We start from the raw sequence: 26633 nt of genomic DNA, 5'->3' as shown, positions 1-26633 counted from the left end.
GAACAAGCCAATACTGGCCAAGCTGTGGGTGTACAGCAGTTTATAACCTAGGGGGGCCCTAAAATTAAATAATTTCAATGGATTGGCGCCTTATCCATGTTTCAGAATTGATTCCAGCCTATAGCTACTGCAACCACTATATCCACTATAATCATCTAATACGTTTTGAGGTTTTGTCTGAGAGAAAAGCTGATTTTGTGGTTAAAGCGTCTGTGTTTATATAGCAAGCTTTGCTTCAGGGAGTTTCTATTTCTAGACACAATTAAGGAAGAGAAAAGCATCCGTGCTTAATGGTGATTGATTAATAGACTCAAGAAACAAGTGTAATTCATCTAAACTTTCTCCCCATGGCTTCTGACGTTTGCCATGTATATCTGCAGTATATCTGTTATGTGAACGTGTGTTTTTTTTTTTGGGTGCACCAGTACAGTGGGCGGGACTGTACATCGATCCTAAACTGGGAGGTGCATACTGTAGGGAGAGCAAGAGAGCGCGGAGGCGTTTAAGTTCAGTGTCTGCAGACAAGTTACCGGCAGCGGCAGTTTTAAACCCCGTACCATTTAGTCACTTATAGCCCTTAATGCTTTTCATAGTATGTGTCTGAAGAGAAGAAGAAGAAACCAAAGAAGAAGACGTGATAAGGACTATAAGCACAAGAAATCTACTCCATCAATCAGTGAAAGGTGAGTGAATATAGTCACTAAAACTATAGAGACTAAAACAATAAAACGTCAGCAATAGCAAAGGGATCATTATACTCATATATGTATATATGTTAGAAGACATAATGTCATCTGTTGTGGAATTGGAAGTTTATTTCTCTGCATAAATGTTCAGTAAAGTTTCTCCATCTGACTAAGCTGGTTTTCTCTCTCTCTTTCTTTTGGTTTCACAGATAAGTTTCTAAACTGTCTGCGGTGAAAAGATCCAGACAGATACAGGGAAGCTTTCAGAATCATGTTATAAGTCAATACAGCATTATGGAGCTCATCATACACCTATACCTTCTGTATTGCCAATTGTTGGTATCAAACAGTCAGGACTTCCTTCTTTTGTTGTCTGGGAACTTCTTATTAATTCCACACTGAGCAGGCATATTTCTTTCCAGTAAGTTATACGCCTACAAAAGCATGACTTCAAACGAATTATGTAACAATGTCACCTGTAATGACACACTCACTGTGAAGGGGGATGGCAAGCCAGCAACCAGCATCATCATGTTTTTGGCTGGTGTGGTGGGAAACCTCCTGGCCCTCTTCATCCTCGGTGTTCACCAGAAAGAGCATCGCTCCAGGTCCTCCGTTTTCTGCATCCTGGTGACTGGCCTGGCCCTCACCGACCTGCTGGGCACCTGCCTCCTCAGCCCACCTGTGTTCATCTGCTACGCTCGCAACATGTCCCTGATAGGTCTGGGTGAAGCAAGACTGTGCAATCTCTTTGGCTTTGCCATGAGTTTCTTCGGCCTTGCGCCCACACTCATCCTGTGTGCCATGGCTGTGGAACGTTGCCTGGCCATCAGTCACCCTTATTTTTACTCTGTGCACATACGCCGCAGCTTTGCCAAGTTCACCCTTTTCTTTATATACCTATTTTCTTTGGCTTTCTGCCTCCTGCCATACAGTGGCTATGGCAAATTCAGACAGTACAGTCCCGGGACGTGGTGCTTCATTGACATGGATGCAATAGAGGACGAAAATGCTAACTTGGTGCTGGCCTTTTCTCTGTCCTACTCCTCACTCACGGCACTGCTAATCTTGGCAGTATTTGTGTGCAATGGTTCAGTGATTGTCAGCCTGTGTCAGATGCATCAGAGCCAGAAGATGCGGCGCGGCTCAGTTGGGTCAGGGGGGAGAAAGAGGAGGCTGAGCCTGGCCTGGTTTGGACAGGGGGAAGAGGAGATGGACCACCTGGTGCTGCTGGCACTCATCACTGTCATCTTTGTGGTCTGCTCCCTGCCGCTCACTGTGAGTTCATATTTAACCTTCCCTCTCTCTGTGTGTGTATGTATGTGTGTGTGTGTGTGTGTGTGTGTGTGTGTGTGCGTGTGTGTGTGTGTGTGTACATTTTGTGTTTGTGTGGGTTAGCCTTTTGAAAATTTCCACCTCTATCTCACTCACTGTGTGACTGAATCATTATATGTCTCAGTGTGATCGTATGAGTTCACTGAATTTTTTCTGTGGAAAAAGCTGACACCCTGGTGTGTAATTTATTCAGTTGTTAAACTAGAACTCCCCTGTAAATCCAGGAAGCCCAAGAAAATTGGTGAAAGGGGAAGAAAAAAAGTGATTTATCTTAGAGTGGTTTCGGTGTATCATTGACATTTGTCCTCACAATAGAGGGTAGACTTTCCAGCATGGAGTGGGTGCATTTTAACATTAGAAGGAGCTTCCTGATCTGCTATTCATCTGCACTCATAAAATTAATTCCTTCCCCAGATTCTGTAATCATTATGTACATAGAAAGCATAGCCGACATGGCAACCGTTGATGTTTTTGTTGCTGTGGTATGTGTTTGTGTGCCCTAACGGTTGTGCTTTTTCTCTGCTGGCTACACAAATAAAAGGTGTGCCTGAGAGTGTAGCCTTCGCCACACAAGACATGCTGCGTACCATTTGTCTACTAAGCTCCATATCTGTCCCTGTTAAAGAGGAGTGTGCCAAACCTAACAACCCTGGAAGACTGGTTCGGCCCTTCCCATCCCATAGGGCAACAATCCTCAGGCAGGAAGCCCGAGGTTAACCAGCCTCCCATCTGTGCCACTAAACATTACCCAGAGGAAGTTTAATGTGGGAGAAAAGTGTAGTTTACGGGGCAAAAAAACTACTTTGGAGAATGATGGTCATGATGATTAATGTGAGGCAGTTGTGTTCTGATGCTCAAGTAGTTTACAGGAAGCAGTAAAAAGTTTTTCCTCGTGTTCTTGTTCCTCACCAACCACTCATTGTCTGTGTGTAAATTGTTTGTGGTAACACTTGGCCTGGTTTGACAAGCCTAAAGAGCATACGACGGTATTTCCCCAGAGCTGTGTCAGAGAGGCACCTGGGGAATGAAATGAGATGATGATATGACAGTCTGGACTAAGACCGCAGCAAACCCAAACTTCACCTCCTGCAGAGCACAGTCATCTGTTGTAGGTGCATAGCACATCATTTATGTTTCAGTTTCCAAACACAATTACAAAGATTGCAGGTTTACTAAGAGCCTTGAGAATAGTTTCACTTCCAGTTGGCACTTCTAAAATAAATATTTGTTATCTAAATTTATTTCATTATTTTATAACCTTAATTTAACATTCTTAATTTAATCGTCTCTGCCAGACAATCTAGAGTTTATATCATGCTGAATAATTCAACACCCTGTTATTAAGTAGTTAATGATTCATGCATCATCTCTACAGACTCGTGTGTGTGTGTGTGTGTGTGTGTATTTGTGTGTGGCTGTAAAGTGAATGTGCTTGTTTGCTCATGTGCCTGTATATCCTCGTGGTTGTAACTGACATTTCTGAGACGGTGATGAAGTATGAGCGTATTTCGACAGACTCAACATATAACCATCCAGCTGTGGCTTTATGATTAACACAAGTTAGTTGCCTGAAGCACAGCAGATGTTGATAGAGAGACGTCTGACTCTTTGTATTGCAAGTAGAACACATGTAGTTGTTTCTCTCTTTTGCATATACACAAGCCGCTTTTTACATACACAAACTCTTGCATGTGTTTCCGGTACGTCTCAATTTACTCAAAGTACTTACGTAATTGAATATACCTTGGAGAAGAATGCTTTCAAGTGCTGAAAAAATTGCTCTGTCTGCAGTTTGTCCCATCAACAGTGACTGCATGCTGATGTGAGTAAGCTGAAAAGCAGATGCTGGAAAATAAATGCCTCCTTTTTTAAATGCATGTTTGGAAGAGGAGATGAAAAAGTGATTGTAGAATACGAGTACATAAATTATTTTGTTGTTGTCCTGGACGCACAGCGCACAAGTAATGTTGCAGACTTTGTATTTACAGATCAAGTTGAAAAGTCTGCTAAGTAGCTTTTGGACAAAAAAACTGACAAGGCAGTTATTTTCTTTCTACATTTCTGAGGGGTTTCTTCATTCCAGGAAGGTTATTCACTTTTTCACATTAAACGGTGGTGCAATCAGGGAAATGGTGAAAAAAAAAGATGCGATCGAATTTCTCAGGAAAAAAAAACAACCATTCTTCACTTGATTCATTGGCTGTGAATGTTTGTCCTGTTCACTAAATCACTCCAGTTTCCCAGACCTGTCCCACTACAGTGAGAGGTGAATGATATATATTACTCTAGCTGTTTGGAGCCTATACTACATACTGTGCAACTACAGTTGACAGCTGAAGAAGATAAAACACCATTGATAAATAAAACTTGGAATTTTATGAATCTTATCACTGCGGCTGCTCTGTGAAAGAATGTTTGAGTTGCTTGATGTTGTGGAAAGATGAGGCACCTCATGGTTTGTGCTAGGATTATTGACATACCGTTATATATTTTGTGCTATGGTTTATGTACTGCTTGTCAAATATTTGTAAAAAAACTGCTGCAAAAACCCATCTTGGGCTGTGAGACCAGGTTCAAAGCCTCCTCTACAGCTGTAGTCAAACACTGTTAGACACTATGTAACATGAACATTATGTCCCAATAAAACTGAATTAGCCTTCTTGAATTAAAGGATGCTGTTGTATTAATGGTCTCTGAAAGGGAAATGCTTCTCCAACTCTCCATTAGGCTTTTTCTTCACTCCTCTTTGTCTTTTCATCTTAACTTTATAATCAGAGCTGTCTCCTGTGTGTGATTTCACTAAGATCGCTAACATCCCTGTTCCCATGGGAACTACAGATTCTTCCTGGGGCCCATATGTTGCCAGTCAATACCTGGATCAATGCAGTGCTGCACTCAAGCTATACAGAAGATTGTCAGAGGTTCTACCTCTATACTTCCCCCACTCTAATGTTAGTCATTAGCTCCAACAGAAAACAATGTGTTGTGGGAAGCCCTCAGTTACCTCAGGGCAAGTTATCTTTTCAGGTGGCTTTAGCAACTTTTAAGCCAGAGCAGCAGATTTGAATCGTTGATGTTTTGGCTTAATGATAAAAGGTTTCCATTAGTGTTGCCACTGTGTCTGTGTCTTGGTCTGCAGGCTAATATTGACTTGTGTGTGTAAAGTTAGATGACAGGGAGCACTGAAAGATTCATAAGCAGAATTATTGAGTTACAGTTCTGAAAGTATCAAAGCAGTAGCTGTAATGGGGTCATTTGCACATAGTGTTCAGAAAATGTTGCACCAAAAACAATTTCCACTGCATTTGTGGTCATTTAAGTAAACTTAGCGCAAAACAGCGTACCAGAGGTCAGGAAGCTGGAATGGAAAGACACTGTCTTTTTTGTAAACAAACATAGCTATGTTCACATAATGTTTCCCACCAAAAGGAAGTGTCTGATTTTGAGGCTAAATAATGTGTTGACTGCATTCCTTCCTCATAAAACATTTAAAGAGCAGATTTTTGAGAGTTTGTAAACCTATGTTGTTTACATCCATGTTCGCTTGCAGGCTTTCTTATTCTTCATGCTTTTTTTTTGCAGCAATTCTACAGCCAAAAACTATTCATCAATGGAATAACCTAAATACTCCACTTTCATTTCATTGATGTGATTCTCTTTTGTTGTCAGCTTTTAGTTTTGTTCCGAAACAAAGCTTTAGTGTTCAGCCAGTGTTACAGGGCTGAGTCCCCTTCAGCTAATTACGTTTGGAGGGACAGGTCAATGGTCCATAAGTGCAACAAGTGGTGCATAAGTCAAACGTAGTACTTTTGTATACTTTCATTGTTTTTGTCTTTGAGGTCATTTTTTGGTTTCACAATACTCTATTTATTTAGTTTTTTGATTCTTGGGAGATTTTGTTGAATTATTATTAAACAAATCTAATCCCATATTGCATGCACCATTTGGATGTGTGTGTGTGTGTGTGTGTGACCAACTAACAAAATAGGGACCTGAGCCCTGCTAGAGGTCAAGAACCCATTATGGTACCTTTTAAGAATCACTGTCAGGTTTTTAAAAGGATTAAATTGGTATAGTTTTTCAGTGGTCTACACACAATCTTTACTTAAAATATATTGGTTTTTACTTTTAGAATTTGCATTTCAATTCAAAATATGTTTTATATAACAACTATTAGACTCCAGTAGCATTCTGATTGACTCTGGTTTAAATACATGAATGACTTTGACATAATCTGGGAACTTTATTGCGTGTCTCCCAATTCCTTTTTCTCTACACTGTGACTACCACATAAAATAAAATAAATACATTTAAATAGAAAGAATTACCATATTTTCAGTGACAAAATTGTGAGGAGACCATAAAAGTATCTCCAAACTTTATGTGTGTTCAGAAGAGCACAGTATGTTCTGTGATTTGGCATGAGAGAAAAAAGTGGGAATACCAACTGTCTTTAAAGAGCTCTGAGCACACTGCGCAATAATTGTCAGGAAGAAGATGAACAACAGCAAGTAGCTCTGACACATTTACAGTCAGAGGGCATCATGCCTCTAGGAGTTAGTGCACCACCTCATAAATCTGGGCTGTCTGACAGGCTGAGCAGAAACCAACCACACTGAAACAAAAGCAGACAGAGTTACCTTTGAAAAACTTGTGAGCGTGAAAGAGTTTAAATTAATCAGAGATAAAGATTGAGGAACCAGTTAATGGAGCCATATTCTAGATATGGTCTTGTTTTAAAAATGACTAGAACATTAACATACAACAACTTTGACAGTTTATTTCCCTGCAGGGCTGTCGTCCTCTTTAAACAAATGACTAAACATACCTTACAATAGTTTCAAAACAGCCAGGAACGCTTAAGTCCCTGGACAGGCCCAGTCAAAGCCCAGGCTTAAATTAATTTGAAAATATGCAGAATGACTGGATGATAGCTATTCACGGACACGCCCCGTCCAACTGGATCCAGATTGAGTAAATCGGTGTGGATGATGAGGGAAAGTCCCTAAATCCAAGATGATTCAAAGTTGTAATACTGCCAGAGGTGGTCTCTAATGAAGCTGCTTTTGCAACAACACAAAATCTAGAAATATTATAGTTGTATTCTTTGTGACAGCACTTTAACTGACCTTTGCATGCGTATGAGGTGTCAGCTTGAATCCACATGGCGTGGGAGTGGCACAGTGAGAGATTTAAAGGGACAGATGCTGTGACAGAGTTAAATATGTTGTTGTGCCTGAGGTGCTGCAGGTGCTGCTCGGAAATAAAACTTTCATAAAGGTTTCGATAAGGAAAGATGATGCTCCGCAACCAGAAGTCGGCTTTGTGGATTGAACAATGAGAATTCCCTTTCTTAGTCAACTGACACCTAATCCTCCATTCAACATGCACACAAAACACATAATTTCTAAAGCACACGCATACACATGAGCCGGCACACTTACTACAGCAGCAAGCTTGACAATCATGCAAGTCTGTCATTACCTGCAGTTTTAACCGTTGTTAACCTTTGTTTGTTTTAGTACATCGTCACATTTTCATTTCAATGACATAGAAGGAACTGGACAACAACTGATAGCAATGAAGATCTTTGATGTAACGATGTGTAGATATTGAACCACTTGAATGTGCTGAGAAGTGTGTGGCTGCTGAAGTGCATGGCCTTAGGCTTTAGTCGGAAGGCAATAAGAGGTAAGCAGCTGCTGGAAAGATTTTAAACGGCTTAGGTACAGAAAGATGAAAGTGGGTAAAGACATGTGGAGAGCAGATGAGAGACAGAAAACAGAGCAGCAGAGGTCATTGCTTCATGAGGTTCACTTGAGGTAAACATATGTAAAAATGCTCTTTGCAAGCCAAAAGCCCAGGCTGCAGCCTGCTCTTACTGTTCCTCTACTTCCTCCTCATGATAACATTGTTTGCTAAGGTTGTTCCACAGATTGTTCACATTGTCCACTATTTCAGATCATATTCGGGTGTCCAAATGTACAGATGTATTTGAGAGTAAAAATGAGAAAAAGAAGTTAAATCCTACTACTACTGTTTTTTGACGTAACCTCCTGAACCACTGAAAGTCTGCCTAGGGGCAGCTTCTGGAAGCTAACCAATCAGAACAGAGCGGGCTCATTGGTAGGAGGGCATTAAAGAAACTTTAGGTAAAACAGCCTGTTTCAGACAGAGGCTGAACTGGGAAGGCTACATAAAGAGCCAATATTTGATAAATAAGTAGTTTATAAAACTGTAAATCATGTAAATATATTCCAGTTGCACCCCAGAATAAACATATAGATCTCTGGAGACGTGCATGATACGTCCCTTTGAACTAAGGGACTTTGGAGCTGCCACAATAAACTTCAAACACAATACCACATAACAGTTTTTTATAGCAAACTTGCTAGCATGACAGTTGCTTATTTTACAGTAACATTCATTTTGATTCATGTTTCTGACCAACTGATGAATGTAAGGCCAATATTTACGCTACATTAAGCTCTGTTTTTTTGATCTTCATCTACAAGAAGTAAATATCTGATCTCAAGCTGCGAAATGCTACACTATGTTCAAGAGCTGTCCATTGTTTGATGTTGAGCAGGTAACGTTCAGTGAGTTTTTACAGCAGTCATTATGCAACTGGAAGCAACACTGATGAGAACAGTAATAGAGAACCAAAATCAGTAAAGTTTTGGGTCGGAAAACCAAAGCAATGAGCCCAAGATGCTCAAATGCTCCATAGAGCTGAAGGGAAATGCAGAGTCAGGTGATCATTTTCTGTGGGTTTGTCAGTACACTTTAAATAAATACAGGTAGTCATGTGATCCGTTGTTAATCTAAAAATATTGATTGATAGCTCTTTAAACCTTTACCTCTCATATCTTTAAAGCTCTCCTACTTATTCCCTATCCATTGCCATATATTCTGCTGTTTTGTCAATACTTGATATAATTTGATTTTGGAAACAAGTCATGATTTACTCTATAATTAGGTGGTTTTGGAAGATCTATGATAGGTTGAAGCAACAGATAATTAAAGTTACTATGGGAGAATAAAGTAATGGGCCCGTTCTACTTTTCCCTGTAGAAATGTCCAATAGTTATATGGTCTACATCTAACAGACATCTAACACATTACATTGACAAAATAATAAAAGCTTATTGATCTTCGCAAATGGTATTAGTTTTGGGCCTAGCCTATGTCTTTTGGAGATGAAGAGTGGTCAAACCAGAAAAAGCCTGTCTTCTCTAATCAATAGCTGCCTCCAGACTCATTTGTTTAGTTACTGACGCTCTAACTGGACCATAGGCAGCTGTTGTGTAGGAGTGGGTGTTATAGCAGTAAGTGTTCCTTACTGCAATTTTAAAGTATGATTTGCTTGACCTAGCTTCTCTCTTATGATCTAAGATATTTTTTGTTCCATCTTTCAGGCAGTCAGCAGTTTCGAAATTGAGTTTATGTTGAAAGATTGTTTTAGTGGGCATCTTGAGAAATCAAACACTGACATTACTTAACACACCACGTTTTACTTAAGTCAACCTGTAAACGAGGAAGTACAGTCTACTTGAATTGACAGTACAGTATGTTCAGCTGTGTGGTAAGTTCAACTGTAAGCACTCTTCATCTGTTATGACACGATGGGCCTCATGCAAGAAGCCACATTTTCATTTCTTGTCGATGATTTTTTCTTATTTTGTTAGTGCCCATTGATTTCGGTGATTCACCCATGTTCTCCTATTTTTACTCTTCCCTGAGGTCAAAGGAGATTTTACAAGTGGTCGAGAGCACTCGTACCAAGATAATAAAAAAACATCTAATTTTCACAGTTCACAAATTATTTTTCCAAAACAAGTTTTAAATTCAAGGAACAAATGGGTTAGGGTTATATAATCATATAGTCATATAATCAAAGTTAGATTATGTTTCAGAGTAATTATGATTACAATTCAAATATAATTATAATGATTGAATTATTCAATTTGTGGGATAAGGAAATACTATTGGTCAATTGATCCCGATAAGGACTATAATAAGTTTATTTAACAGTATGTCAATTCCATTACTGCTAAAGTTAATCTTCTTGTTGCTTGTTGGCTGTTTTTTGGTCTCATGGACATGTGCCAGACACAACACCGCACCTGCCCTTATGTAATGTTTAGCGGGCGTTACCTATGCTAATAACAAACAACAGTGTATACAGATTTTAAATTTGGGTAAAAGAGAGCAGAGGTATTGGATTGGCTGGATCAGCAGATATCAGTGTCGTATTTGGTGAGAAAAGTTGGAAACAGCAGCTTATGGATTTGATATTATGTTCTGCATGTCACTCTAGTTATGTTATTTTTTCTCTCCACTTTTATTTAGCTGGAACTTTTTCCTTCTTAATTTCCCTTTGCTGCTGCTTGAGAAAGATTTCTTATTTATTCTGATGTTGATACAGTAGGGTTACCAAAGTCGTAGTATGTTTCCGTGTGTGTGTCTAAATAGACTTTACCACAGAGGTGTGTGGAAATATTTGGAATCCAATGTTGTTGCCAAGACATACAGAAAATATCAGTACCCCACACGCCCATTTACTGTATGCACAAACACATTATTTAATCCTCTCCATATTTGACTTTTTGGCTTCTTGCCATGTTTGTCTACAATTATTTGTTAATCTATCAGTACCTTCATTGTTCAGGATGGTGTGAAATGTGCTCCACACCCAGATGTATAGTTTCTCTTCATATGCCGAATTGGGTATAGTAGTTATTTGGTATTTCTAAAATATGTAGAATTTCTGTATAACCGTTTGGAGCTCCACTAAAATCACAATATAAAAGGAAACAGGATATATTTCAGGATGTGCAGACTTTTTTTTTTTTGAAGGAAATATTTTTGATTGATGAATTCATAAGTGAGTTCCAAGAAATGTAGGTACAGAAAGAACAATATGATTCTTGTTTCATACTCCAAATTGCCAATAATCTCAGGAGAAATATGACCCAATAAAACTTGCATGAGACACAGCAGTGAAATATATCAAACTCACATCAAACAAACCATATGGGAGACAGAATGTGAGTGACATGAAAGAGAAACCTCTGACATGCAATTCAGTAATATGACTAACACTTACTGCAACCAGGAATTTGATTGATTAGGATGACCTGAGATAAACATGTGTTTTAGTTCATCTTTCATCATAAGAAAAAAAAAGAAAAAGTAATAATATAAAAATCTCATCATGTGCAAAATTGAATCATTTTGTCATGGGTTGTGAAGCAGGTGGAGCCAAAGGCAGAGACTGGAAGCAGGGCTGAAAAAAAACTTCCTTTATTACTGTGACTGGCGGGCAAAAAACAAAAGCTGACTAAACTGACAGAGCTGAATAAAAGGCACAACAGAACAGGCTTAATATAATGGATCACACAAGACAAAGACTGAACTGAAAACTGGACTTAAATACAAACTAAACTAGTCAGACAACAAAAAACAGGTGGCACAACATAAGGAAGGCTGGGAGCTGATAGGCTGGGGAAGACACTAGGGGCCCAATCCCAAACCAGCTCCTATCCACTACTCCTTTGTTTGCATGTTCATGTGGCAGTTTGCCTTATTAACACAGGGAACACACTGAAGAGAGGCGAAAAGTGGCCTGCGGCGAGTTGCCATGCAATCTCTATGTAAACTTGTGGCGGACAGCGGCGGTGGCATACATAGACATTGCATGGCAACTCGCCGCAGGCCGCTTTTCTCCACATCAAATTATTTTGGAGGGTAAGTAAACCATTAAAAACTCTGCATTGGTGCAAGCTTATAATCATCCTAAGAGGAAGTGCATGTGCAACAGGAGAACAGGAGGAAACAACATGTAAGAGTTCTGTCTTTCTAATTTGGCAAGTACAGTATTTTAGATCAAGCACAGGAACTTTTGTTTTCCTCACGTGTGGAAAAGCAACAATGAGGTTAATATCACTTTGTCCCTAAGTTCGCTTGACTTATAGCAAATAAATGTTTGTATGCATGCACAGCTTACATGAAAGTAAATTAAAATATGTCAAATGTACCTCACATCTAATTCTCATGGTTTTAGATGTGATGTGTTCACAGAGACGGTGCAAAAGACAATGCAGCTCATAAGCACAGCTTCTATTCGTCACCATGTTGACAGCTGCTTCCTTGTTCCAGTAGAGCAACAAGGGTGCCCCATGATTTGGCTATCCATTTATACCCTCTTTCTTCATTAGAAGTGCCCTCCACAGCTGCAAGTGTTACTTGATTTGGAGAGACACTTGGTGGTGAAGTGGTGGTGAGTAGGGACTGGTTTGGTATTGGGCCTAGGAGCAGGGCAGGGCTGACGAGGAAGATACAGTGTAGGTGTGAGGAGGAGCACATGAACACAGGAGCAAACCAAAACCCAGAAAACATAACATTTCTCAATAACAACCCCGCATAAATCCAACTGTCCCAGAATACAACACCACAAGCTAACTAAGAATGCAAGAAAGTCCTTCAAAGAAAAGTAAAATAACATGAACGAGCAAAACCAAATGACCAAAGGACTAGGGAAAACCACGAGTCCATGACACGTTTATGTTGTAATGGGATCACTGGGTAAAGGAAGTATGGGTGTTGTCGGGAGGTGGGGTTCAGTCTAGTCATAAACTTTCCCTTTCCTGTTCCATGACGTTAACTTCAGCTGGCACCTGAAAAGTTCTGATTCATGGCATTTTCCTTAAAAAACATATTAGATGACCACTCGTGTTAGAGCGTGCTGTGCGCTGGCTGGGCGTACGGCCGTACGCTTTTCTATAATAACTGGTAAACAAATTTATAAGATATTGATTTGACTGATAATGCGTGACAACATAGCATGAATCACTGTGTTTCAGTAACTTATTATCTCATTACTGAAACACTTGTTTTTAATTACGCTTTTTTTTTGGTGCCAATTTTGGGAGCAGGCATCGTTAAGTCCTCTTTGTAATCCTTCCAAAATGTTTTTCATATGATCAAGTTCTGCCTTCAAAGAGCATCTGAGCCAGACTATGCAGACAACAGGACTAAACAATTTCAACAAGATAATTGCATCCAGGCAGTCAGGGCAGATTCTGTGCTTTGGGACTTTAGGGCCCAGTGAACCTAAACTATTGTTTACGACTGTGCTGAAGCTAAAACTATGTGATGAGAATAAGTTACCCCCAAATCTCCTCTGCTCCCAGAGAGTCACTTAATGCCCTAAAAATACTGTCAATAACATTGTTTTGTCATTGAACAACAGCTTGATAACTGACTCTGTATAACAACGCTGGCAAGTGGTTCAGGTATTTTAGGTCAATATTTGACATGTGTTGCTCATTTATGCAAATGGTCGCTTGACATGAAAGAATTCACTGGCTGAATAGAAGGATATTTGTTTAGGGAAAACAAATCAATAAATGCTGATTAAAAGAAGGGTATTGCCTCAGTTTGTTGAGGTATTTTTAGATAATGAAAAGATCATTATTCTGAGAGAGGATCTGGTCAAAAACTTTATTTGCACAGTTGAGATCTTGTATTTTACTACTCAATGTTGAAAGTGGGCAGTTTGTCAGTCTGTAAAAAGAGGGTAAAGTTTGTTCAATATTTGTTTAATTTTGTTTTCTATTATCATATACTATAAGGAAACTGGTTTAGTTAGATTTTTCTTTAGTAAGGTAACAAGGTTAAAAGTGTAGAGCCATGCTATCTAGAATCAGAATGATTCATTTCAAAGGTATCTAACACAATATTTAACAGTTTTAGGTGGGTAGTGAACTATTTGGTGCACAATTTAAAGTCATGCACATACTGTAAAGATACATTATATGAAAGCATATAAAAGTATATATAATGTGTGATTTATGTGTTTTTATTTTATATGTAGCAGTGTCTTGTAATGCAATAGAGGATTGGCACAATGTTGGCATGACATGGTGGAAAAAACAACAAAATTATAACTTTAAGCCTATGTTCACTGATGAGTGCCATAATCAAGGTGTCTCTATCATTATCAGCTCAAGAGAGTTTGTCTTAGCTGATGATCTGCCAGCTGACGCCCAACCAGCAGTTGAGCTCGGCAGACAGATGATCAGTCCAAGCCCGGTAGGAAAAACTCCGTTTTGCTTGATGATGACAGGGAGGAATGCTGGATATGAACAGTCTGACAGAGAGATCATTTAAAAAATAACAAACCAGACAACTTTCCCAAGATCAACAAACACAGCTTCATGTGCTCACACACGTGTCGTTATTGTTGTCCTTAATTCACATTAGCAACTTTAAGAGGAAATGGATTTCTTGATCACAGGGTGAAATGCACAATGAATACAGAATGAAAGGGTTAGGGTTAGGGTTAGGGTTAGGTTTTGCTCCTGTAGTAGTGTATTTAATCCGTGGAGTGACATTTAAATTGACGGGGTTAGGGTTAGGGTTGTCCAGCTGGTGGGTAACAAAAATGTACAAAAAAAGGCACAACAGCAAACACACACCAAAGACAAAATGTTGTTCGATTAACTAAAACATTATTGTAATATTGCTTTCATAATAATAATTGTTAATTTAATAAAGAACACTGTGTTATATTTGTTTTGTAAGTCATTCATAAAATGACATTGATTTAGCTGTGGTTGGTTGTCTGAGTTGTTCTGGGAAAGTCATGAAACTGCTGGCCGGCAGTGGGTGTCATGACTTGTAATCCTTTTCTGTGTCTAATGCATTGCTCATTGTTGCGTCCTGTTCCAGTATTTCTTAGTTACCTTTGCTTAAATGCCAGAAAAGATGTATCTAAAATAAAAAGCAGCAGGACATTTATAGCGCAGTTGTACTGTATTCTTATGAATCAATATCAATATAAACTTGTTTTTAAATGGTTCTTTCTGTATATCTACAGAAAGTATTAAAAAAACAAGCATGAATACATTCCAATCTGAATTGTCAACAGCTCAATTTTAAACTGATAATTTTAAACTGAACACAGTTACTATCAGACTAAAAATAAAATCAGTAACTTTCCAAACGCTGACGCATGATGCTGAGGTGAGGTGAGGTGAGGGAGACCATCCAGCGTTGTGTTTGAGGTATGACGTCAGTGTTGTGTGCAAACAGATATATAACCTAATCAGAATGTCCTCAACTGATGATGTCCTCTTTGATAACTTATCATCTGCTAAAGTGATGAAATTTCACGCTAAGGTAGCTTTGAGTGTTGTAAATCTTGCAATATAAAAGTGAGAGGTGTTACAGTATTTGAACTGACTTTATAGCCAGTGTTGTAAATGTAACGAGCCAGAGTGGTGAACAAGTTCAACCATTGTAAATGTGCCAGTTGTAATTTCTACCAACACTTCAACATTGAGATGACGTAAATTACATATTTATATATATATATATATATATATATATATATATATATATATATATATATATATATATATATATATATATATATATATATATATATATATATATTGACATATTTAAGAAATTGTAGTTATGAATTTTAGTGTTAATTATGCATTTGTTAAGTATGTAAGATGAGTATTGAGGTTTTTATACCATGAACAGTCACTTCCTTCTAGGCAGATTAAGATAAGATAAGACATAATTGATCTCTGGGGAGTTTCAGCAGCACAAGAATAAACAGACCAAGTACAGTTGATACAAAAAGGAAGTGTAAGCAACATAAAAATGGGAAAAACTACCCCATAAATCCAAATTTAAAAACAAAAACAGAAATATTTTACAATGGCCATGGTTTCCTGTACAGTGAACAGTAGTTATGGACATTCTGGGTATATTAAATGCCTTGGAGGAGTAGAGAGTTAAACCAGGAATTTGTCTGGCTGCCCGTCTGGTCGTCTGACCCCTTGTATTTCTTGCCCATCTATCAACATTATTACAGATATTATCACATCCAGCTTAACTCAGGCATCAACTTCTTGTCATAAGTGATAGGAATGATTAATAGCACTCCAAGAATAGGATCCAGGTTTTAAAAAAAACACAAATATTTTAAGTGGAGGCTGCTCATTCCCAGTGAAAATAATCAGTATAATTTATATTGCTTCATTCTGCTCAACTGTTGGCAAAGGAAATGATGAAGTGTGCGCGTAGTGGGGAAATAGGAAAATAAAGGAAGTTGTTGCTGCCCAAGTGGCTTTTTGTGACAGCAGGACATTGGTTACAGCCACTTCAAAATTAAGAAAAATTGGTTTCTAGTGGTGATAATAGTGAAATTTAAGATAAATATAACAATTATCACACTTAGATTCAAACTATTGTGCTTAAATTTGAGATTACGAATTACATTTTTTTCAGTTACGGAATATGAGGTTAGGAAAAGGCATTTCTGCTGTCACTAACATCTTTTCAAAGAAAATCCATCACTCCAACACTTCACCACCAGCCATTAGAAACTTCAAGGCACAAGGCTCTTACAATTTTGTCTCTGTAGAGGAGGAACTGTGGTGAACGCCTATGAGTCTCTGTCTGTTGCAACAGCTACAAAGTTCTGCAAAAATGCCTATTTTTGTCAAGTAGCACATATCAGCCCATGGCACACTTCATTTTGTCCAATTTGAAAGTTGGGCTTTTCACCATTTACAGTTACTTCCTCTTCCTCTTTGTTGTCGATGGCCTGTGTAATAATGTTGGTGTTTTCTTGTCAGCAGTCTCTTTTTCAGTCTCCAAGCAGACAGCAGCTCCTCAGGGCTTTTCAGCTCACTCATGTATGAGAGTATACTCATGAGAGACTATTTTAGTTTTTCCCTAAATTTTTCAAGTTAGATTACTCAAGAGAAAAAGTGGTTGTGACAAAAAAAGAAGACCATAATTACAGATCCCATAGATATGTATAATATATAAATTATTCCCTTAAAAGGGAATAAGGATAGAGAGTGTCATATGTCTATGTGTTATAACCCCTTTTGGCCAACATATACAGTACAAAACTGATTTGACTTGATAGGCAGGATTTGTAGCAGAAGGAATAGCTGTGCTCATATGCAGAAGGTTTTGTTATGTTGCATTTAGGTCACTTTTCTTCCTAGATAATTGACTGTATCAAGTGTCAGAGTGCCGACTGCTGTCTGGAATAATTCTCTCACTGAAGTCCATTTTGTGAAAAGCTAGTAAAAGGTCTAATGGCTCCGTGACTCACCGCAGCCTCAGGCACTTCTTAAGGGGGAAATTCACTAATGGACATTCAGACAGTGTAGTTCCCCAGATAAAACTCGTCTGAAGACAAATGCAGACCGACTCTATTGATAATGTTCATTGGAATATACAACACATTCCTTTTTATGATGAACATAAGCTCAGGAAGCTAGAGATTAGTCATCTGGCATTAAGAAAAGTAATTTAAAAAATGAAAGTGAAGCATGTGAAGAAGCATGCAGTGCACACCCACTAATTTTTCCATTCTGTAACTTTTTCTGTATCTCGGGGAAATTATAATACCTTCCCACACACATCCTAACTGCAGATTATAGAGCAGTGAAATTCTCCTATAATATAGAAACATACTGCCAACTTTTATATTCTATTTCTGTGCTGCATGACTCACCGCCCGCCTATCATCAGCTCCTTCAGGATCTGAATCTGGGTCAGAGGTCAGTGTGGTCAGATAGCCGGGGGACAAACACATATATTTGATTCTTTAACTCTTGTTTGCTCCGGTTGCAGAAGCTCGGGGGAGAAAAGGTTTGACGTAGAAAAAGCCTGATATTGAAGAAAAGTCTACGTGTAGTCATTTGTTAGGAATGAAGACTGTGGGTGGAAATCCAATCACCTCTGATGTGCTTGTGAATCCTGGATCAGTGTACTTTATTGGACAGCTCAAGGTGATAGTGTTAAAAAGGAACAAAATGCTAGAAATACATTAGGTATGTGTATTGATTTTTAAATTGTGTTGAACCTTTTCTGTACTGTACTTTCAGGTTGAGTTACAGGAAATAGAGTATAGGTGGTGATTCGTGGTATTAGGGTACAGTGAAAAGATTAGATACAAATTTGCGGAGCTTTGAACTTAAACAACATTTTTTTTGTTCAAGGTATTTTTTAAATCGATTTTTAGGTTACATCTATACATTTTTAATGTCTGAAGCGCCCATCATTTCTACCTGATCCAGAACTGCTCGCCAGACGGTGTAAAATTTAAGCCTATTGTAGCATAACAAATTTTCTCCAGGGTCAGATGATACATAAGATCTCTAATCCATTGATTGAAAGTTGGAGGGGATCGTTCTTTCCATTTGAGCAGTACAAGACTCCTGACCAGGAGTGTAGCAAAGATATGTTTGCCACATTTGTTGAGACCCCAAACAACATTTTAAAGGAAAAATTTAACATTTTGCCAGATATGTTTAATCAATTCTTTCAGTTTTAAATACAGAACCGGGGGTCTGTTTAATTGAATTTGCAATATACAAGCTGTGAATTGCAATAAGAGATCTTTTGCTCTGTGTAATTTGATTTACCAAATCAAAAGAAACATCACACTCGTGACCCATGCATGAGAGATGACTTTCACAACAATCATCTGAGAAACAGGGCACTGGCATTATTTTTATGGTCTTGTAAACTGCTTTTGTGCAGCAGGCCCCTGGAGTCTGGACATATTAAACCTAGCTTAGCATATGGACTGGTAGCAGAGCAAGCTGTATCTTGCTCTCTGCTTGACCCTCTTTTTTCTCTTTCTTTTTTTGGTTTAGTTTCTGTATGTAAAGCGTCCTTGGGCCTGTGAAAGGCATCATATACATAAAACTTATGATTATTATTATTAATATTATTATCATACTTATCATTATTATTATTATCTTGTTTGTGTAACCCGTACATAAATAAAAATGGACAGACAAAATATTATTGGCACCAGCTGGGCACAGTGCAGCATCCCCGAGGTTGCCAGGTTTGGTACAACCATGCCTAAGCCAACCAGAAGCAAAACTTGTGCCATCATTTTGTCTTTTAACTTCCTGTCTGACACCACAGTAGAAATGTGCTGTAGTGTGCAGGTTGACTTTTGCTCATGTCTTTTCACTTGAGGGAGAACATAAGGTCTATAACCAGAGATGTAAAACAGCAGTACTGAATGAATGAATAAACCATTGTTTAATATGAAATAATAATATGTAACCCCGCTAAAATTCCAGCTCCATAATTACATACTGCCATGAAATCCTTGAAAAAAACCAGACAATAGGAATTTTCCCAAAATGTTTAACTGTTGCTTTAAAGACTCCTACAGCACTGCAGCATTTCTCTCTCTCTATCTCTCCCTGCTCCCTGCTATAAACACTCTCCGAGAGGCCTGTAATCTCCACACTGCCTCCTTTCATCCCTTTGTAATGATCCTGCAGTGAAACAGGATCAGGAAGACAGAGTTAGGAAGAGTCCTCCAGGACCCAAGATGGAAAATAATAGGTCGAAGAGTGTCAGCATTCATTACGTGGTCTGTTTCCTGAAAGCTGTGGCAATCATCAGCCCTCAAATAGCATCTGATGTATCTCTGCTATAACAAAACCCTGTGCACCAAGCAGGCTGGATTCAGGTACATAAGGATTCCCAGGATAGCAATAAGGAAAATGATTCAGAGTTGAAACTATTAGCTGATTTATTAATTATTTGATCGAGAAACTAAACAGCCAAATATTTCCTTGTGCCAGCTTTCAGTTGTGCTGCTTTTATTTCTCGTCTGTGATAGATATCTTCAGGATTTGGAGTATTAGTCAAAGGAAAAAAGTATTTTTCGTGAAAAGAATTCAGTTAATAGAAAAGAATTCAGCTGATTAATCAATAATTAAATTAATTACTTGCAGCCCTAAACTGATTTCTGTTTGATTCTTTCATGACTCATTCACAACAAAAGAAGGCTGCATGGATGAACAATGATGAACAATGAGTCAAGTGTTCATGAAAAGAAAAATATTTTCTTAAACAGAGATCCATTCCTCTTTGAGTCCACAGTTTGCAGAGCTTCAGATGTTGATAGATGGATGTCTATGTGTTTGCACAGTGCAGCTGTCTATGAATGCAGGCATCTGTTTATACAGAACACGTGTGAACATACCGTATTTGGTTTTGGGTGTATATGTACTTGCGGTATGTCTCTCCAAAGCTTCCCTGCATCTTCTCTGTTCTCTCCTAAATAATAATCCTACCGCTTGTCTACTGTCTCTGGCCTAGTTCTTTATCCACAGGTTGATATATTAACATGCTCCTGTTTAAGGAGAGCCTGACATCTCATCAGTTTTGGCCCCTCTCTGCAGGGCTTGAGGTCTGCCTAGACGACCATAAGAGGCAGAGTGGCATGCAGGAACAGAAGCTAGGGTAACGGTGGTAGTGTGGAGTGAGTCAACATGGGCGAGCATGATGGCTGGGCGTATGAAGATACATGTCTGTTTGAAATGTTTCTGGCAACAGTAGATGATAAATAAAGTGTGCAATTACTCTGCATAAAGCACAAGAGATATTTGTGTCTGTTAGTGTGTTTTATCCCATCAGGATTAATTTTTACTTCAAGTATTATTTCAAATATTAAATGATTGTCGCCAGCATAAAGCATGTTTCCTGGTTATGAGCCAAAGCAGTTAATGATGTCATGACTCTTGTCATTAAAGATGTTTTAAACCAAAAAGGACATCTTTCACTGCTATTTTCAATTAAGTGTTTACTAAGTGGAAATTTACAGACATTACTAGATTAAAACAGACATAATTTGCAGCTGGGTTAGCAATCTTTCCTACTAATTCTAAAATGCATGAATAACTGACTTACATATTTATCCATGCATGCATACATAAAAAGAACAAAACAATGCTTACATTTACAAAGGGTTTTATCAAGCAGATGTTTTCTATCAACTGATTGGGTCTTTACTAGCATTCATTATAAATCACTAGTTTGAAATTAGCTACCAGTTAATAATAAAAACTTTAAAATGAATACATGAGTAGCTGATGCAACCCAATCCTGGATTACATTATTGTAGTTAACTTCAGGATATGGCAGTTTAAGGTTGGTGATTCTGCAGATAAATGCAATAACTGACTGAAAAAATGACTCAAATTGTGATTGTGAAATTGTGTTTTAAAGAGGAAACATGTTATCCTGTTAAAGGAAACTGAGGCCGCACACTGAGGCCGTGTTAATGTCAGTTCTGACTATAGCATTGTCTGACTCATGACAGTTGATTCTGATCCTTTTTTCACAGTTGAAAAAAGGATCAGAATCAATGCAACAGAACCAGAGATGTTGTCTTGTTTACCGTCAAAACCTGGTATCTAAATTACCCATAATGCAACTCAACCACTGATAGCTTGGTCAGGTTTTTTTCATTTCCAAATTTGTAGTGTTTGTCCCCAAATGACATCACTTAAAGCAATTGATCAGACTTTGTGCAGCTCCTTCTGGAGCCACAAAAGGCACATTTCTAACTTTTTCCACAGTGCAGTAGTACTCCCAGACTTGTAAGTGTAAATGGGTGGAGTTCCCCTTTTAGCTTCACCATCCATGTATAAAGCTTTGCCTACTGCTGTTAAATCAGTGACAGTGATTCTGACAACATGGGTTGTGCAATTGAAGAATTTTCACAAAACCTCTAATAACATGATTACTTCCTAAAAAGATTAACAACATCTGGACGTTATTTTGCTCCACTCTGGACTGCAACCACATCTGACATATCTGAGATGAGGCACTTTTCTACATTTTGAAGCCACTCTTCCTGTTAGTTCAGCATCTATTTAGAAACATCATCAGATAATTGCTGTTTTGGGTTTTCAAACAGTCAACCTTTTCCTCTCCCATCTTTATCTTTCTCATGAGTGTATCTGTTGATCAATATGTGAGTGACCACATCCGTGTGAGTTTAGATAGAGATAAGTATGGAGATCACCTAGTGTCTGGTCCCTCCGGTAGTCTGGTTTGGCCTGGTTCTGGACTTGCTCCCTCCGGCCCCTCTCTGTCTCTTGCTTATTTGTTTTCAGTCCAGGCCCTAGCAACAGAGAAACATTTACACCAATGAATCGGTACAAGTCATTAATTAGACCACTGTTTGTTGGATATTTCATGGAGGAAATTGAGAATTGTTGATAGAGAAGAGGAGCAAGGTGACAATGAAGCTTCCTGGGCCAGCTGCTACCTCTGTCTCTGTCCAGCATGAATAAGCTGCCAGCTGCTGCTCTCTGGGTTGCTTGTCTGCAGTCTGTCACACCTTAAAGGTCAATGCAGGAAACGGTTTTGTTTTGGTCAGATAGCATCGTCTGTATCTGAATTTAGGACACTTGTACTTCTGTAAATTAAAGGTGCACTCAAACAGAGGGTGTTTTTATTTGGTATAACAATGACAGATGTTGACATTTGGTAAAGCCTGGCATAACAAGATGAACTGCAGTCTCAGCTGACACTGATATTAAACACACAAGCATGTGTTCTCATCTGGTTTTAACACCAAACTCCATCTTGTTCAGCTGTTAGAGAGGCTTAAATTGAGTTTCCAGCTGACAAAATCTTTAATCTTGTGGGACGAGTAACCTTTGAATATAATTTATTATCATGTTTGTATTTGATTTACTATTTAGTCTGTTAAATATCATGAACAATGACAAAATCTCTATTTGACAGAGCCCAATGTGAGGTCCTCAAACTGTTCATTTTGTCTCACCAATAGTTCAAACTCAGATGTCATCAATTCATATGGTAATATTATGGAAAGCTGCAAATACATAATATGTGATATATTAGTAGAAATTAGTGATCAAATCAAAAGGTTTTCAGTATTATAATGTTTCAGCATTATTTGTTAGTCCACATAACTTTTGTCTGTTAGTTCTGGTCTACAACCAGCTGTATGTGCTTTCTAAGTTGTTGCTTGCTTTATGATGACACACTGAAGAATATGTCTGCCTATTTGACATCACATTAAACTTTCTGAAATTGATCAATTTTAAAAATCACAAAAAAAACTAATGTCCGAGCATAGAGATCAAATCAAGTGTCCTGACAGTATTTCAGTGAACACCAAAGAAATACTTTAACAAAAACAAAGCTACAGGAACGTGGACAGGATCAGATGGTGGGTAGTGAGACATGACTGTGCTGACAGGGAGGACAAGGCTGTCAGGTTTCTGAGCTGGTCAGTCAGCTGCTTAATGGATTGGATACACATGTTGTACTGAGAAGCTTCCAGTTAAACAAACAATACAAATAATGAAACACTGTGAACAAGTTGTAATCTATCTATAAAACATCAGATCACTCATGAATATATATCTGAGTAGATTTGAACTAAAAAACAGCACTTCTGCTTGTTAGACTCCTCTGAAAAAGCACCAGTATGTGGCTGCAACAAAGGTTGTGACAATTGACTGACAGCCTTAATTGTTTTCATTCTGGTTATGTAATCTGCTGCAGAAAACCAGCAGCACTTGGCCTCCTTTAGGCTGAAGACCACAATTTTAGCGGCCTTGTAGAAGTCAGGACTCTAGTATTTGCTTCAGTACTTAGGCAAAGCAAGGCAAGGCAGCTTTCATACCCAGGGGCAACTCAATGTGCTTTACATAAAAACAAAACATTTAACCGTAAGAATTGGAAACAAAGAACATAAAATCATACAATTTAAAAAATCAAAAGCAAAACAAATCCCAATCATAGTAAAAAAAATCGGTGCTTTAAAAGAGCTCAATCATAAGCACATGAAAAGAGAAATGTTTTAAACCTGGATTTAAAAATGCTTACAGGTGTGGGTGATTTCAGTTCTGCTGGTAGCTTGTTGTGTGCAGCATAACAGCTAAATGCTGCTTCACCATGTCTTAATGTTTTATATTCTGTAAGCAATAAACAGCAAAACAGTGTCTCACTCTAACTTTCTCTCTTTTCAGATTGCAGGTTTTATTAATGCCATTCAGCCATTTCGTGACGACAATGAGAACTTGACAGCCTTCCGCTTCTACGCCCTCAACCCCATTGTGGATCCCTGGGTCTTTATCATCTGCCGCAAGTCTGTGCTTCACCACCTTCGTTCTCTGCTGAGCTGCCGCTTTAGCAAAGGAGCTGTAAAGACTACAGCACAATGTTCTCTATCTTTACCGCTTGACAATCACATACAGAACAACCCCCCAGATGTGATAGTTCCACAGACCACCACGTACTCCAGTTTACCCCAGTGACCCACCAGAAAAAACTCTGATGAACTAGAGGCAGGGGCATTTCTAGGTCTAATAAAACATTGGAGTAAAGTTGTGATTGTGATCTACATACGGGGTCTGAACACACCTACATGAGGCACAAAGACTTTCAAAAGAAGCATCTGTCACAGTGGAAATATTAAACTGTTTCTCTATGAACTCACTATGAACTGGTTGCACTAGCTCTTACACATCCACTGACTGATACAAACTGTTTTAAAGTTGCAAGGAGAGCCGTGCCATAAAACAAACTGCACTGTAACTTTGCACTAAGGAACACATCAAACCATATCAAGCCTATGAATAATATAGCCTACTGTAAAATCTGAATATATGCACTTGGGTAAAGCTTTATGGGTAAACAATATGCATGAATGTATACTGTCTTCTTCTTTTTATCAGTCAGCCTTTTCTGTCAAAGACATCCAGATAATGGTAATGGCTTGTCCGTGTTATGACATGAGATGCAGGTCATACTCAACTGGATGAAGATGACCATACTTGTACAGTTTATTTCAGCACCTGTCTGACAAAAGGGAGATTTATTTTATTCAAGTGAGAAGAAATTATAGATATAAAATGGGTTGATCTCCCAGGTGACTGTCTATTGAACCATTAGTATGCCTTATAGTAGAATAATTAACCATGTCAAAACAAGACTAAGCCATACTAGTGGGTCTGTGAGGCTGCACAGCAGTCCTCTAATGTAAAACAGTAGCGTCAGTACGCTAACATGCTCACAATGGCAATGCTGTATACAAAGTTGTGCTGAGACCAATGGGAATGTTATTAGTTTTCTGGATATTTGGTCATAAACCAAAGTATATTTTGAGATGATGAAGAGATAAAGGACCACCGAAGTTACACTTAAAATGAATGTCTACCAGATTTTATGCCAAACCATCCATTGGTCAAAATGACAAATGTCAACTATGTGATGGTGTTACAAGAAAAGTCAGGGGATCAATCAAAGTCATTAGGATTTATTGATGATGTACAAAAGTTGGTGCCAATACATCCGGTAGATGTTGAGATACACTACAGAAAAGTCAGTAGAATTTATCCTTTGGGATCAATATCTAGACAAAGATCTATACCTCATTTTGGTCATTTTCAAATAGAACCTTAAAATATGGCATATCTCTTCCTTAAAAGACATCTGGAAGACTTGCAATGTAATAAATCAAACATAGGCAAGAGAAGAGAGAATTCCTGCTTGCAGTTGTTTTACTTGCGGTAAACTTTATAAGTTTATAAAGTGGTCTCAACGACTGAAACGTTGTATCTCTGATAAAGTTTATTGCATGTAAAAGTACATTACAGGCAACGCACCTGTCTACAAGAAACTGAAGGTGTGTATGAGCCGTAACAGTCAATAAATCAAACATAAAAATAGTCAGTTTGTTTCTATGTTAGAGTAATCTAATCTGTAAATCTGCCTCTGAATTATGTCCTTCCTCCAGAATCCTATCAATAAATCTAAGACTTGGTTAAATCTTCAACTCCAAACCATACCTGAGATTTGAGTTAATCAGGTTTAAAAAGCTTTGAGTTTCAGTCCAGAATTAGGTTTAATCCATATTCTGATCCAACCCATAATGCCATTGTACTGCATGAAGATTTGGTACCATGTTTCCTTCTCATCCTCACTGATTTTAAAACTACCTATAATGATTGTCTGTGAATGTTCTTCTAAGAGCCTCTTTGGCGCTCTTGCTTTATGAAAACCTCTGCTGCTGCTGCAAAATGCACTGTGAGAATTTGTCTTTTGTTGTTTTTGTTGTTGATGTTGATGTTGTTGTTGTTGTTGTTGTTGTTGTGACTTTAATGCTGTAACTGCATTTCAATGTAGTGTATTTATGCCTCTTCACTGTGCTCAGATGTTGTGAATCATGAAAAAATGTGTTGGTTTATGTAGTGGAGTGCAGAGATACAGCACAGTGTAGGGATAACAGACAGGGACAACAAACGTGGATATGAGTTTGGTTTTTTCCGGCTGTGTTGCTCAATCACTTTTCTTTATGTTGTCTTTCATGCGTATCCATGCATGACACGGCTTAAGTAAGAGACACGTTTCCACTTGCACATCGCATTCTATGAGGATATTTGAGTTGTTACATCCATCAAAATGAATGATAGAATACAAATTTTAAAAGATCGTATTCGTTCTGTGGTACACATTTTGTTCATGTGAAATTAAATATTGACCAAGAAAATGATGTCTCACAATGTATGTCTGTGTGTGTTCCTAATTTTGTGTTTGTGGTGATTTTGTGGTGTTCGACACGTCCAAAATAAACCCACTGCCCCCACTGTTCTTCATCTCAGTACATAGTGCACTAATTATAGTCACATGACCTGACCAGACACAAAGAAATAAAGGTTGTGTTTCAGTTTAGATATCAGTTGTTTCTGCTTTGACTTCTACAACCTT

The 26633-nt window shown here is 38.3% G+C and overlaps 1 protein-coding gene across 1 annotated transcript; it reads left to right on the top strand.

Moving 5' to 3' along the window:
- Positions 1–529: 529 nt before the first annotated feature.
- Positions 530–26405, top strand: ptgir (prostaglandin I2 receptor). Its single transcript, XM_062419206.1, has 3 exons — positions 530–683; positions 896–1964; positions 23894–26405. Exons 2-3 carry the CDS (start codon positions 1131–1133, stop codon positions 24179–24181), a joined length of 1122 nt encoding a protein of 373 aa, XP_062275190.1. The 5' UTR covers positions 530–683; positions 896–1130; the 3' UTR covers positions 24182–26405.
- Positions 26406–26633: the final 228 nt, after the last annotated feature.

The sequence above is a fragment of the Scomber scombrus genome, chromosome 5 (genome assembly GCF_963691925.1).
Source record: "Scomber scombrus chromosome 5, fScoSco1.1, whole genome shotgun sequence".
Classification (NCBI taxonomy): domain Eukaryota; kingdom Metazoa; phylum Chordata; class Actinopteri; order Scombriformes; family Scombridae; genus Scomber; species Scomber scombrus.
The sequence above is the reverse complement of the archived record's forward strand: the minus strand, read 5'-3'. Positions and strand labels throughout refer to the sequence as shown.